Source organism: Lethenteron reissneri, chromosome 66, assembly GCF_015708825.2.
Source record: "Lethenteron reissneri isolate LAM-NWPU_2019-01 chromosome 66, ASM1570882v1, whole genome shotgun sequence".
NCBI lineage: Eukaryota > Metazoa > Chordata > Hyperoartia > Petromyzontiformes > Petromyzontidae > Lethenteron > Lethenteron reissneri.
The window spans coordinates 3,911,337-3,927,448 of NC_083844.1; the positions used below are offsets into that span (position 1 = coordinate 3,911,337).

The 16,112-nt window shown below is 52.4% G+C and overlaps 1 protein-coding gene across 1 annotated transcript; it reads right to left on the bottom strand.

Moving 5' to 3' along the window:
* Positions 1-7,693: 7,693 nt before the first annotated feature.
* On the bottom strand, positions 7,694-15,136 carry LOC133359969 (collagen alpha-2(I) chain-like). Its single transcript, XM_061578536.1, has 2 exons — positions 15,083-15,136; positions 7,694-12,370 (listed from the first exon to the last, which is right to left on the bottom strand). Exons 1-2 carry the CDS (start codon positions 15,100-15,102, stop codon positions 8,869-8,871), a joined length of 3,522 nt encoding a protein of 1,173 aa, XP_061434520.1. The 5' UTR covers positions 15,103-15,136; the 3' UTR covers positions 7,694-8,868.
* Between the last annotated feature and the right edge of the window lie 976 nt (positions 15,137-16,112).

The window sequence follows — 16,112 nt, forward strand, 5'->3', positions numbered from 1 at the left end:
TCAAATCTTCACGTGCACCAGAGAACACACACCGGCCAGAATACATTTTCTCCTTCCCGTGGAAACAGAAAAGTCATCCATCCTGAGCAAAAAGCGCACAGCGCCGAGCTATGAATTAGTTTTAAACAACAGGCCACGTGACTAGCCGAGGCTGTGCCACTCTTGAAACTGATTTTGAATGTGAACACGGTAACCTACGGACCCTCCTACACCTGCCTCACACTCTGTGGGGGGTGGGAGATTAAACCGACCCGGCCACCCCTCGATTGCAAGTGCGGAGTTCTAGGTCCCAACCACCGCACGTCCCCCCCCCCACCCCCATCACCTGGGGGTCCCTGTGTGTGTGAGTGTGCAGAGTCCCCCGTGCAGAGCTGCACTGTTGTTACCCTAGAGGGGGGCACCGCAGCGCGATCCACCTACAGATACCCCAGTCTGCACGTCTCACACCGGTCTCCATGCGCACCGCGTGCCGTCTCGTAGCCCTGCCCCGTGCGACGTACGCACAGTACGTACAGTACGTACCCATCCAGCGGTAGACTGAACCGCGGCCGATGACGAAGGTGGCATCCGCTCACAAATCTCCGAACACTCAGTCCAGAGGTCGCAACCGGGTACCCGATACCCGTACCCTACGGTCACTGGTAACTGTCACTCATTTCCCAACGTCTTGTCTCTTCTCACAATTCAAGTTCATAGAATCAACCCACCCGCGCCTGCAACATGGCTTCACCCCAGAGGTCGCAATCAGGTACCCGATACCGGGTACGGGTACCTGTTTACGACGCTGGTGCGGCCAGGTACGGGTAAGGAATCAAAACCCGTTTGCGACCTCTGACTCAGTACCGTAGCCCCGAGCCATCGCTTGTGCGCTATTCACTTTGCTGCTGAGGAAAGCTACGGGGAGGAGGTGGGGGGGTTGCTATGAGAGGACATCTGTGGAACGGCTGGAGATCTGCGAAGAAGAGCTTCATAGCTCATCGGATTCCTGCGGTCTGAAAAAATATTCCGAGAGGGCGTTAGGGGAGGGGGGTGTAGGTATGAGTGGGGCATCTGCACTTGGATCACCCTGCGTGTTGTTGCTGCCTCCCCCGTTGAAAATGTTCCCAGCGTGAACTTCACCTTTGCTGTTGCGACGACGCCGTGTGCCGTGCGCGAACGTCGTCGTCGCAACAACAAAACGCATTAAAAACTAAAGTAACTTTATCGGTACCGAGCCTCCCACAGGGCCACGCGGGGCAGGGAGTGTGGCACAGTTTTGGCGCCGGCTAGTGCAGAGTGGCGGCGGTCGTGTCGCTACGCTTCTCTGCGGTGAGCAAACGACGTCTTTATAACAACAACAGCAACAGTGCTGCTGTTGCCACTCTCTAAATAGAATTAACGAGGGCAAGCCGCTCGCTCGATTCGCGGGATTCTGCAGTGAACGGTGACACCCACCCCGTGAACGGCGACACCCACCCCGTGATCGGCGACACCCACCCCGTGAACCGTGACACCCACCCCGTGATCGGTGACACCCACCCCGTGAACCGTGACACCCACCCCGTGAACTGTGACACCCACCCCGTGAATGGTGACTACCACCCCGTGAACCGTGACACCCACCCCGTGAACCGTGACACCCACCCCGTGAACTGTGACACCCACCCCGTGAATGGTGACACCCACCCCGTGAATGGTGACTACCACCCCGTGATCGGTGACGCCCACCCCGTGAACGGTGACGCCCACCCTGTGAACGGTGACACCCACCCCGTGAACGGTGACACCCACCCCGTGATCGGTGACACCCACCCCGTGAACGGTGACACCCACCCCGTGAACGGTGACACCCACCCCGTGATCGGTGACACCCACCCCGTGAACGGTGACACCCACCCCGTGAACCGTGACGCCCACCCCGTGAACGGTGACGCCCACCCCGTGAACGGTGACGCCCACCCCGTGAACGGTGACGCCCACCCCGTGAACGGTGACACCCACCCCGTGATCGGTGACACCCACCCCGTGAACGGTGACGCCCACCCCGTGAACCGTGACGCCCACCCCGTGAACGGTGACGCCCACCCCGTGAACGGTGACGCCCACCCCGTGAACGGTGACGCCCACCCCGTGAACGGTGACTACCACCCCGTGAACGGTGACGCCCACCCCGTGAACGGTGACGCCCACCCCGTGAACGGTGACGCCCACCCCGTGAACGGTGACGCCCACCCCGTGAACGGTGACGCCCACCCCGTGAACGGTGACGCCCACCCCGTGAACGGTGACACCCACCCCGTGAACGGTGACACCCACCCCGTGAACGGTGACACCCACCCCGTGAACGGTGACGCCCACCCCGTGAACGGTGACGCCCACCCCGTGAACGGTGACACCCACCCCGTGAACGGTGACACCCACCCCGTGAACGGTGACACCCACCCCGTGAACGGTGACACTCACCCCGTGAACGGTGACACCCACCCCGTGAACGGTGACACCCACCGACCCTGCAACTCTGCAGACGTCTCGGACGCGGGAAAGGGTTGAGAGATTCTCTGCGTCATCCCGGTTGCTCGCGTGATGTCGCACGGTGGTAGCGCGTTGACTCTTACACGTTTAAGAAAGTTGAGCATTAGTTTGTGATTCTGTTTAAAATTATATATATGTACAAACTTAAACTAACAAAAATTATCTTGGGATTTTACCAAGTAAGGTCCAACTGGATACGTAGTAGCTCTTTTATCAGACGTGACCACCTGGCCATCGCAAATGAAAGCTCAACGAAGTGGCTTATCATTGTGTGGACATTTATAGCGGCCAAATACTCTGATCGTGTGATCTCGATTCTAAATGTCGAGGGAAAACCGGAGGACCTGGAGAAAAATCCACACGACCACGGGGAGAGAGAGAGAGACGCGCAAACTCAAAATATACAGCAGGCGTCAGGGTCGGAATCAAACCAACGATCTCCTGTATACCAGGAGAGGTAGTTAACATCTCAACATGCGTTCAGAGTATTTGGCTGCTGTAAATGTCACGTGATGAAGTAAAAAACTAAAATCTATTATATTCTTGGTTCTTTCGGTAAAGTCACGTAGAAGGGAAATAATAAAATAATAAAAATGTAAGAATCAAATTATCACGACGTTTCGATTGCAACACAAGCAATCATCAGGTTATGAAAACCACAGCAAAAAAATATTGCTGTGGTTTTCACACCTGATGATGATTGCTTGTGTTGCAATCGAAACGTCGTGAGAATTTTATTGTTTTATTATTAATTTCTTACTTCCCTTCTACGTGACTTTACCGAAAGAACCAAGAATATGAATCCCTGTAGTCACGAAATCTTCAAATCGAAAAAAAAAATCTCCTCTTCTTGGTTCTTTCGGTAAAGTCACCTAGAAGGGAAGTAATAAAATAATAAAAATAAAACATTATTTTATTATAGTATATTATTTTATTATATTATGTTAATATATTATAATACTATATTATTTAAATATACAATATTAATTTCTTATTTTTATATTTTTTTTTTATTATTTCCCTTCTACGTGACTTTACCGAAAGAACCAAGAAGATGAATCCCTGCAGTCACGAAAGCTTTAAATCGAAATTTTACATAGACTTTGATTGCTTCAACCAGAAAAACTTTAATAATAACCCTAAAAATGCTTAAATTGATCAACTTGAGATTCTTACTTCCATTTATACGCTTTTTAGATATCGATTGAAGTTCGTTGTCGGCTGTTCCCTGTATGGATAATTGCCTTTGAACTTTCACATGGGGCATGTTCTGCCCTGGAGGGGGGTATGGTCTGGACCAGTCTAGTTTAAACCCCCGGGTCTAGTTTAGCCGAGGACACTTTATCCCCCCGGGTATACTCTGGCCTGGGCCAAACTATACCCGGGTTTAATCGGGGCAGGGGTTATTTTTAAATCCTTTATATTAAGTTCACTTGCTTGCTTAGGACCGTGCAAATCTTTCGGTCGTTTTTTAACCCACTTCCCGTGAGCCAATCGAGCTGACATTTTGCACACAGACTCGTTGTGCGTGACAATTTATTTTCGTGAAAACAATTTTCACGAAAAAAAAATTCGATTAATTACCAATTGCTTAATGGTGGCAGGCAATCATCTGACCCATAGGTGGCAGCCATCTCAAGCCAGAGGATGAGAGGACTCTAGCCGCCACACATTTAAATGATTTATAGTGAAAAACTTTGTTTTTACGGGTTAATTTTTTTTATCGTGTTACACCGGTATCTGCAGGAGGTCGGAGCGACTTGCTCTGTGGTGACACTTTTCCGTGACAGAGGTTTGGCTTTTGCTGTTGTTGTTGGGTTAGAGATCTCGTAAATATCAACATTGTGTCGTTAATCCACCACCCACCACCATTGCCTGACACGGCCAATCAGTCAGGGTTTGTCACGTAAACGAAACGTGCCAATTGGTTTCCAACTTCAGCACACACAGCGCTTGTGTGTCGGGGAGAGTGAACCCACAACAGCATTTACAATTCGAGTACCGGTGACGTTTCGCCGGTGATTACAAACAACGGCGACCGGTTTCATCGGGCGATGTGCCAGGATTGTGATCCAACGCCATCTAACCCAGCAGCAGCAGCAGCGACGACGACGACAAAAACCTTCATCACAGACACCGCTGGTCGCAAGAGACTGCGCGTGGCGCTTTGTGTTGCCGTTGCCACGAATCGTCGAAGCGCGTTCACGATCTGTTGTTCTCCTGTAACGCGGTGGTGGTTGTTGCGTTCCTGAAGAACGCCGCGTTGTGGAGAAATAATATAAACTATAGGGGGTGAAGCGTGGTCCGCGATAACACGCGAGATGACAAGCCCCTACAGATTTGTCTTGGTCATGTGCCTACCTTTCCTATACTCTGCACTGCTACGGTGTTTATTGTGTTGTGTTTGTTGTTGTGGCGTTCTGACCACGTGCCCCTACTGGACAAAGAGCTTCACAGCTCATCGGATTCTTCCAGAATAAAAATTTAAACTTAAAAACTCTGATAACGTCACTGCATGGTGACGTCACGCGTCTCACCCCCCACGCTCCTGTTACCCCCCACCCCTCCCACCCTCCATTCCCCCCTCCCACCACTCACCAACCGCCATTCCGCCCCCACCCCCTATCCCCCCCTCACCCCCACCCCCGATTCCCCCTCCCCCCTACTCCTCCAACTGCCTTTTCGCCCCCACCCCCTCCTCCCCCCCACCACCACCAACCGCCGCCATTGGCCACTTAGTGACGGTGACGTCACCACGGCGCCTGTGCCAGGCTGGGTGCAGTTCGAGGCTGCCGCGTGAAGTGTCGACGGCTCGACACTGAGGTGGTGACGTCACGCGAGCGTTGTGTTTAACGATTTAACCACGTGACGATATTACTCGAATATTACAATATTAGCGTAAAAATAACAGGACCCTGCGGGGTGGGCTGGTAGGAACGAATAACCAAAGAATATAGACATAATGTATTATTACACTTGTTTAGCCAGGAAAGCCCCACTGAGTCTAAAGGTTTTTGTAGGGTCCTGCCAAGTGTTTGCAGTAGGGGGCGATGTTGCTACACCGAATCGGACGATACGAAGGGAGAGTGTGAGGCCTAGTTCTAGGCTTTAGGCCTAGCTGTAGGCGTTAGGCCGCTGTGAGTTAATTTATAATTTAAATGTTTTAATTATTTATGTAAAAGCTTTAAATGTAAATGTTTCTATTTCAAAACATCAGGGAATGTAACATTGTAAAACATGAACTCCCTTTCACACACGCGGGGGTACGATACGAAGGGAGAGGTTGAGGCCTAGTTCTAGGCTTTAGGCCTAGCTGTAGGCCGCCGTGAGTTAATTTTAAAATTAAATGTTTTTATTATTTATGTAAAAGCTTTAAATTTAAATGTTTCTATTTAAAAGCATCAGGGAATGTAACATTGTTAAACATGAACTCCCTTGCACACACGCGGGGGTACGATACGAAGGGAGAGTGATAGGCGTAGTTCGAGGCTTTAGGCCTAGCTGTAGGCTTTAGGGCGCTGTGAGTAAAATTTGAATTTAAAAGTTTTAATTAAAAGCTATCTCAGGGAATTATAAGGGAATGTTACACTTGTTTAGCCAGGAAAGCCTCATTAATTTAAATATTTTAATTAAAAGCTATCTGAGGGAATTATAAGGGAATGTTACACTTGTTTAGCCAGGAAAGCGTCACTGAGTCTAAAGGTTTTTGTAGGGTCATGCCAAGTGTTTGCAGTAGGGCGCGATGTTGCTACACGGTCGGACGGACGGACGATATAATCTATTGTAGGCTGGTCCACTTCGTTCCTACCAGTATGAGCATTAGCTGAAGTGATGTGAATACGTTCGGATAACCTCATATAATGTTACATTTACCTGAGGTAAAGTTACCTCCCGCGAGGTAAAGTTATCTCACCTGAAGTTACCTCTTCCTAATGTAATCTTACTTCACTTGAGGTAAAGTTACCTCTATCTGAGGTAACGTTACCTCACCTAAGGTAAAGTTACCTCATCTGAGGTAAAGCTACCTCTACCTAACATAATGTCACCTCACTTGAGGTTCAGGACCAGTTCAGATAATCGCTGTCACTGTTGTTGGTCATGAGCGGGAATCGAACTCAGGTGGCTGGGTTCGTAGCGCAGCGCTTTAACCGCTACAACTACCGCTCCCCATAACCACACCAGGTACAGATAGGTTCCAGAGGTCTGTCTGTAAGTCAATGTGTTCGTAAGTCCAACTTTGCGCCTGTCGATTCCAAACATGGTTGCATGGCATGTACACTAAACACGGGGAGTGGCTTTTAAAGTTGAATCATCTCCTGTAGATGTGGATGCCACTGGTCCATCATGTTCTGCAGATGCGGATCCCACTGGTTCTTCATGTTCTGCAGATGTAGATGCCACTGGTTCTTCACATTCTGCAGATGTAGATGCCACTGGTTCTTCATGTTCTGCAGATGTGGATGCCACTGATTCTTCATGTTCTGCAGATGTAGATGCCACTGATTCTTCATGTTCTGCAGATGTAGATGCCACTGGTTCTTCATGTTCTGCAGATGTAGATGCCACTGGTTCTTCGCGTTCTGCAGATGTGGATGCCACTGATTTTTCATGTTCTGTAGATGCCACTGGTTCTTCACGTTCTGCAGATGTGGATGCCACTGGTTCTTCATGTTCTGCAGATGTGGATGCCACTGATTCTTCACGTTCTGTAGATGTAGATGCCACTGATTCTTCACGTTCTGCAGATGTAGATGCCACTGGTTCTTCATGTTCTGCAGATGTAGATGCCACTGGTTCTTAATGTTCTGCAGATTTAGATGCCGCTGGTTCTTCATGTTCTGCAAATGTAGATGCCACTGGTTCTTCATGTTCTGCAGATGTAGATGCCACTGGTTCTTCACGTTCTGTAGATGTAGATGCCACTGATTCTTCACGTTCTGCAGATGTAGATGCCACTGGTTCTTCATGTTCTGCAGATGTAGATGCCACTGGTTCTTAATGTTCTGCAGATGTAGATGCCACTGGTTCTTCATGTTCTGCAAATGTAGATGCCACTGGTTCTTCATGTTCTGCAGATGTAGATGCCACTGGTTCTTCACGTTCTGTAGATGTAGATGCCACTAGCTCTTCATGTTCTGTAGATGCGACTGGTTCTTCACGTTCTGCAGATGTAGATGCCACTGGTTCTTCACGTTCTGCAGAAGTAGATGCCACCACCGCCGCCATCTATTGCACGGCAGTCGAACTTACACGACTCTCGCTCCGAACTGGCAACTGGACATACGGGACAGGTTTGTTCGTATCTCTGAATGTTCGTAAGTAGAGGAGTCCCTGTACTCACACGCACATCACCAGGGCGCTTGTGCCAGGCTATGTGCACGCGCGCGCACGTGGGGGCCACACTACAACATTCCATCGGGCACACACACACAGAAGCCTTCTGGGTGTGACAATTCTCAGCATCGATAACTCAAACAAAAGCCATAATCGGTCCAAGGGGAATTGTATTTTATTATGTTTTATTTTTATTATTGTATTATTTCCCTGCTACGTGACTTTACCGAAAGAACCAAGAAGGCGGTCCAAGGAGGTAAAGGTATCTAAACTGCACTTTATTGAACGCGACGTTACCACACTGTACAACAAAGGAAAAAACCTCAACCACCCTCGTCAATTGCGTTAACCGTGTGCCAACGCAGCAGCAGCAGTACCACCATCGTAACCAAATCACGTGTTTTACTTTGACCGCAACATTCGGCAGCAGGTGACGACCGTTGCATTGCCTCTGGCCAGACCTGACAGTCCCAAGGCGCCCAGAGGAGATATCTACACCAGTTTGCACGTGTTGTGTGCGTGCTTAACTTCTTTCACACCACCGCACGCAGCCAACCGTGCTAATCGGAGGTGCGGTGGGAAGGACAACATATTAAAGGCAACAAGCAGCAGCAGATCTAAAGAAACGATTACACAATGTAGTAGAGAGGTGCAGTGTATAGTGTAGTGTATAATCGTGTCGTCTATAGAGTATTAGAGTATATCGTGCGTAGTAGTGTACAGGGTAGTTTAGTGCGATGGCTAACTCACAAACTCAACACTGGTGGTGGTGGTTGGGCGACAATAAACTCACAAACTCAACACAAAATCTTGACGTAAAGCTTTCGTGACTGTAGGAATTCATATTCTTTCGGTCTTTCCGTAAAGTCACGTAGTGTATAGGGTAGTGTAGTGCAGTGGGTGGGTAGCTGACCGCTAACTCATGTTTTGTTATTTTCTTTGAACCTATCGACGTGACATTACCGAAAGACTCAAAGAATATAAACTCAACACAATGGTGGTGGGTGGATCGGCGGGCGACGGTTAACTCACAAACTCAACACGGTGGTGGTGATGGTGGTGGGAGCTCTCCCCCCCACCGTCCCGCTTCACCACCGACACGGCAAAGGGTCCGCCGCCCTCACCCCCTCGCTCCACCTTGGCCCACGGCCACGCGGCCAGCCCACGGCCGCCCTCCCGCTTCGACGCCGTAGTCGTCCTCGCCGTGCTCATCCTCGTGCTCATCCTCGTCGTCATCCTCCTCGTCGTCATCTCCGCGAAACTCGCCTCTTCGAGCTTCACCTTCTTGCTCTTCCTCTTCGCCGGCGCGGCCGCCCCCCTGCTCCTGCTGCTGCGGCACTCGCAGGGGTGCATCGCCGTGAGCGCGGCGGCGCCGAGGGGAGCCGTCCCGGCCGACGCCTCGCCGCCGCACACGGAGCACCGGTGGTGGTGGTGGCGGCAGCGGCGGCCCCTCCCGCCCGACACGTCCGGCAAACCGAACGTCGCTCCCGGCGGTGGCGGCTCGGCGTCGTCACCGCTGCGGTGAGCCCTCTGGTGCCTGCGGAGGTCCCGCCGCTTGGCGAACGCCTCGCCGCACACGCAGCAGCGGTAGGCCTCTTCTCCCGCCGATGCTTTCGTGCCGGCCGGCGTCCCCAACGGCACCGGCAAAAGCTCCGGCGCGTCGTCGTCCACGTCGCCCGAGGCCCTTCCGCCACCGCCGCCGCGGTGAGCCCTCAGGTGCCGGCGGAGGTCTCTCCGCTTGGCGAAGGCCTCGCCGCACACGCAGCACAGCTGGGCCTCGTCTCCCGCCGGCGGGAACTTGGCGGCCGCATCGACCGCCGCCGCCGCGCCGACCACCCCCCCCTCCCGGCGAGCCCTCCGGTGCCTGCGGAGGTCCCTCCGCTTGGCGAAGCACTCCCCGCACCCGGCGCAGGCGTACGCCTCCTCCCCGGTCACCGGTAGCGCCGCCCAAGTGCCGGGCCTAGCGCCCAGCGGACCGGTCGTCGTCGCCATCGACGTGCGGTGTGTCCTCCGGTGCCTGCGGCAGTCCCTCCACCTGGCGAAGAGCTCCCCGCACGCCGGGCAAGCGAACGCCTCCTCTCCCGGCGACGTTCTAACGTCGGGCGGCGGAGGCGGCGGCCGCGGTGAGCCGTCAGGCAGCCCCCCTGATCCGAACACGCGGGGGTGGAACCCTCCATCTCCCCCACCTCCTCTTACTGCTGTGCTCGGCGCGCAATTCCATGGCTTTGCCACGTTGGACTTCCCACCTGGCACGCCGGATGTCCCTCCCGGGAATCCGGGCACCTCTCCCAACAACCAGGGCACTCGCCTCATCCCGTCGAGCCTCCCCACGGCTAAACTCTCATCGCCAGAAGTCGTCCGTCCTATCAAGTTCAGTCTCCCCACTGCCAAATCATCACCGCTGAAAGTTGTCCCTCCTGTCATGCCGAGTCTCCCTGCTGGTAAATCCTTACAGCTGGAAGTCGTCCCTCCTGTCATGCTGAGTCTCCCCATCGGTGCATCATCACCGCTGAAAGTGGCCCCTCGTGTTGTGCCGAGTCTCCCCATTGGTGCATCATCACCACTGAAAGTGGCCTCTCCTGTTATGCTGAGTCTCCCCATTGGTGCATCATTACCGCTGAAAGTGGCTCCTCGTGTTGTGCCGAGTCTCCCCATTGGTGCATCATTACCACTGAAAGTGGCCCCTCGTGTTGTGCCGAGTCTCCCCACCGCTAAACTCTCACCGCCGGGAGCCGTCCCTCCCGTCGTGTTGAGCCTCACCGCTGATAAATCCTCACAGCCGGGAGTCGTCCCTCGCACCGGATCGCTCGTCCCCCCCGGCGTAGGTTTCGGGTGTAGGGACCCGCTGGCCAGACGGGAAGCCGCCCTCAGCCGTCGGGTCGCCGTGCCGCCCTGCGGAACGTTCGGCGCTCCTCCCGCCGCCTCGCGCTTCACTCCCGCACGAGAAGCCCTCACGCCGACGGAGGCCGTCTTCGCCGTCTCTCCCACTGCGTCGAGCGCGCCTCTCGGCGAAGTTCTAACGCCGGGGGTCGTCGCGATTCCACCGGGCGCGGTCCCCGCTACCGCTTTGCGCGACCTTGCCGGTAAAGTCCTGACGCTGGCCGGCGGGGTCGTCTCTCCTACCGCGTCGGGCGTGCCCCCCGATGAGGTCCTCACGCCGCGGGGCAACGCCTTTGTCTTTCTAGCCGCGTTGAGCGTCACTCCTGGCGAATTTCTGATGCCTCGGGGAGTCCTCTTCGTCTCTGGTACCGCGCTGAGCGTCACTGCCGGTGGAGTTCTGAGGCTGCGTGGCGTCTTCCTGGTCCCTCCTACTGCGTCCAGAGTGCCTTCCGGCAATGTTCTGACACCGGGGGGCATCGTCCCTCCATCGGGCACGGTCCCTGCTACCACATCACGCGACCTTCCCGGTGAAAAATTCCCGACACTGGTGGTGGTGGTGGCGGCGGCAGTGGGGGGGGCGGTGGCTGCCTTCGTCTCTCCCACACCATCGAGCGCCACTCCCGGCGAAGCTCTAGCGCCAGTGGCCGCCGAAGACGTCGCCGCCGCCTTCTTCTTCCTCCTCGTCTCTCCGACGACGTCGACCGAAGGAGCCCCGACGTCGGAGGCCGTCGGCGTCCCTTTCGGCGATCCGGCCGCCGCCGCGGCCGCCGCCCTGGCCGCCGCGTGCGTCTTCTGGTGCCTGCGCAGGTTCTCGGCGCGCGAGAACTCCCCGCCGCACTCGCCGCACGCGTACGGCCTCTCGCCGGTGTGCGTCCGCTGGTGGCTTCGCAGGTCTCCGGAGCGCGCGAACGCCCGGCCGCAGGTGCTGCACACGTACGGCTTGTCGGCGGCGTGCACCCTCGCGTGCCGCCTCAGGTTGCGGGCGTCCGCGAACGCCCGCCGGCACACGGGGCACACGTGCGGCCTGGCGCCCGTGTGCGTCGTGCCGTGGGCCGCCAGCGCCGCCGCGTGGGCGAAGGCCTTGCCGCAGACACCGCACGGGTACGGCTTCTCGCCCGTGTGCACCCTGGCGTGGGCCCTGAGGCCCCCCGACTGGGCGAAGGCCTTGCCGCACACGGGGCACGCGTGCGGTCTGACGCCCGTGTGGATGCGCCGGTGGCGGAGGAGGCCGCCCGAGTCGGCAAAGGCCTTACCGCAGTCGGCACAGGCGTGGGGCCTGGCGCCCGTGTGGACGGTGCGGTGCGCCGCCAGGGCCGCCGCGTGGGCGAAGGCTTTGCCGCACGTGGTGCAGACGTGGGGCCTGGCCCCCGTGTGGACGGTGCGGTGGGCCGCCAGGGCGCCCAGCTGCTTGAAGGCCTTGCCGCAGACAGGGCACGCGTGCGGCCGCTCGCCCGTGTGGGTGCGCCGGTGGACCGTGAGGTTGTCCCGCTTCCTTGTGCGGTAGGGGCAGAACTCGCACTGGTGAACCGACGATGCTGCTGTTGTTGTTGTTGACGACGCCGTTGTTGTTGACGTAGACGACGATGCCGTACCGCCGGTAGACGGGGCGCATGTGCGGACACCTACAGACTCCCGACGGCTCGTGCTGAATCGACACCCAACCAACCATCCACCCGCCCGACATAAATCAGAAATCAGTATTTTTACCATAGGAATCCGATGAGCTATAAAGCTCTTTGCCACAAATGTCGGGGGATCAGAACATAACAACAAATAGACGCAAACGTGACAGGAGTGTAAAGTAAAGGAAAGGTAAACAAATAACTTTAAACTATTTTTTATCTTACCAGATAGTAAGGCCCCGACTGAGCTATTTTATCTTCTTAGTTCTTTCGGTAAAGTCACGTAGAAGGGAAATAATAAAATAAAAATTATAAAACATAATAAAATATTTAAAAATTATTTTATCATGTTTATTTTTATTATTTTATTATTTCCCTTCTACGTGACTTTACCGAAAAAACCAAGAAGATGAATCCCTGCAGTCACGAAAGCTTTAAATCGAAATTTGAGCTATTTTATTTTATACCTACGTGACTTTACCGAAAGAACCAGAGAGTATGAGCGATGTAGCTTCGTGTTCAGAAGCCCTGACCTGTCGCAACTAATAGCAGCTCAGCCAAGTGGCTGATATCATCATCAATACTCTTCTTAGTTTTTTCGGTAAAGTCACGTAAAGGAAAATAAAATAATAAAAAAATAAAACATAATAAAATTATTCTCACGACGTTTCGGCCACAACGCAAGCAGCCGTCCTCAGGTGAAGAACAGGTCTGTCGCGAAAGACAGCGTCTGAATGAAACACCACCAGGCTTGGCAGCGTATATTTAAGCTGGGTTGGAGGGGGAAGAGCGCCTTGACAAAGGAATTTGCATATCAAGAGGAATGTATCATATTTATGGGAAATATGCTACTTGATATGCAAATTCCTTTGTCCGAAAGACCTGTTCTTCACCTGAGCACGGCTGCTTGCGTTGTGGCCGAAACGTCGTGAGAATTATTTTAATATGGTTTATTTTTATTTTATCATTTCCCTTCTACGTGACTTTACCGAAAGAACCAAGAAGATGAATCCCTGCAGTCACGAAAGCTTTAAATTTAAATCATCAATACTCTAAACGCGTGTTTGTACGGACTCATAGAGACCCATATAGACTCACAGAGACTTACAGAGACCCACAAAAAGCTGCAGACTCATTGAGATCCAGAGACCCAAGGACCGACAGAAACCCATAGACCCACAGACAACACTGTGTAACAAAACATTTTCTTGTTCCTGTTTAGCAAGTGTTATTTTCTAATTGCGTACGCCTCGAAAGTACAGAAAATTGCTATCATTCCCCAAAAACTTTGCTTTTGTGACCAGGACACAAAAGCCAAGCTAATACTCCACTATTAATAACACTGTGTAACATTTTTTAATTTTTTTTGTTCCTGGGTAGTAAGTGTTATTTTCCAATTTCTTATGCCTCAAAAGTACAGAAAATGGCTATTATTCTCCACAAACTTTGCTTTAGTGACCAGGACAGTGATATTTTTACATTGATCTATTTTCAATGAGAAAACGTGGTGTGCATTTGTCAATCCTTCGCATAAAGTTCTGGTCGCAAAAGCAAAGATTGTGGGGGATAGCCATTTTCTATACTTTTGAGGCATAAGCAATTAGAAAAAAGCACTTACTACTCAGGAACAAAAATCGTGTTACATAGTGAGAGACCCATAGACTCAAGAGACTTAGAGACCCACACAAAGCCACAGAGACTCAGAGACTCACCCACATAGACCCGTACACTCATCGAGACCCATACTATAACTCATAGAGTGCCATGAAGATCCAGAGACTGAAGAGACCCACAGAAACCCACAGACTCATGTAGACCCACATAGACCCACATAGACCCACAGAGCCTCACAGAGACCCACAGAGATCCAGAGATTTATAGAGACCCACAGAGACGCGCAGAGACCCATAGACCCACAGACTCATGTAGACCCACAAAGACCCATAGAGACTCAGAGACCCACAGAAACCCACAAAGGCCCACAGACACCCATACTCATCGAGACCCATACTATAACTCAACTATGTTGTATTGTTACCAGACAGTAAGGTCCCACTGAGTTTTGTAGTAGCTTCTTGTTCACAAGCCTCTTCACCTGGCTTATCACAACTGACGACAGCTCAACCCTGTGGCTGCTGCTATCATATCACGATGATCGTTGTTGTTCAAATCGTGCGGGGACATGAGGCGACGTTTCGGTCAACGGACCTAACGGCTACTGTCGTCATCACAGCTCAGCGAAGCGCTGAAGAAACGAGCGGTGTTTTGGTAAACAACTCCGATTTGAAAGCGATACTAGCGGGTGGCGGTGGTGAGACGTTGATGATGGTGATAATATTTAATTGGAGATATTTCTGTATAAAAATGTGATTATCGTGATAAGTCACCGAGAGATTATCCGGGGTAAGAGTTATGCAAACGGATCCATCGTTAAACATCAATCATCATCATCGTCGTCGTCGTCAACATCGTAACGATATTAAAGTATCCGTAATGTAGGGTTTAATAAAAAACAACTATATAATGATATTGGTCGTGTTAAACAATGCCGATGTACGGGGAGCGGTTAAACGCTGAGGTAAACGACTTTAAAAAAAACCACAACAACCTTTGCGTTCAGATTTTAAAAAAAATATATAAAATAAAAATAGAGAGAGAGAAAGCGCGAGAGAGCGAGAGAAAGAGAGATGAATTTGAGAGTCTTGAGGTGAAATGAGAAATAAAAATTCAGGAACCTTTTGCCGCTCGCCGCCATCTTTCTTCTAGCGCAGCTCCCCACCCAGGGCCTACGTGACGTCACGCCAACCCCCCCCCCCCCCGTACAGGCGACATGACGTCACGGAAGACGTTAAGTATCTGGTTGACGTCATTAACCAAGGTTTTTTTTTCTTACCAGTGACGTCTGCAAAGGAGCCCCCCCCACCTACCTCGGAGTCCGCGTGACGTCAACAGCACCCCCACCTCCCGCGTGCGCCGCACGAAGGACATGACGTCAGGGGAGAAGTTGAGTTTTCTCGGGTGACGTCATCAACCACCGTTATTTTATAAAATCTCAGTGACATTAACGACGGCTGGACCCGCGTGACGTCAGATCCGCGCCATCTCGGATGACATTACGTCAGAGGATCAAGATGACGTCGATAACCAGTTTTTTCAGTGAGATCATGACCGGTTTTCGCCAGTGACGTCATCGGAACCGCTAACGGACGTGACGTCACTCAGACGACTGAACCCGGTGAATCGATTCAGGTTCGGGCGAGTTTGGTGATGACGTCATAAGCGGGTAACAGACGATTGCGTTGTTAAATCTGTGACTTAAAGCTTTCGTGACTGCAGGAATTAATATTCTGTGGGTCTTTCGGTAAAGCCACGTAGAAAGATCAAATAATTAAAAATAGTAAAAATAAATGTATCTACGTAGCTTTACCGAAATACTCAAAGAATATGCTTGCGTTGTTAATCAGGGTAACAAAAATACGTTCGAGTGACGTCATCGGCTAGCCATGTTTGAATGCGTCACTCAGACCGCTGTTAACACCGGTAATGATGTCACTCGTGGGCGAGTTTTTGTGTGTGACGTCATCTACCGAGTTAAATAAGGACGTCATCGAGCCGGTGGGGGGGGGGGGGAAGTCGTGGCGTCAACCTGATTGGACGTCGGTGACGTCACACGAGGAGGTGGCCGATGACGTCAGACGCTACTCGACACAAACACCGCCTGAGCGACGTCATCGATCAGGGCGAATCGTGACGTCACCCCCCCGC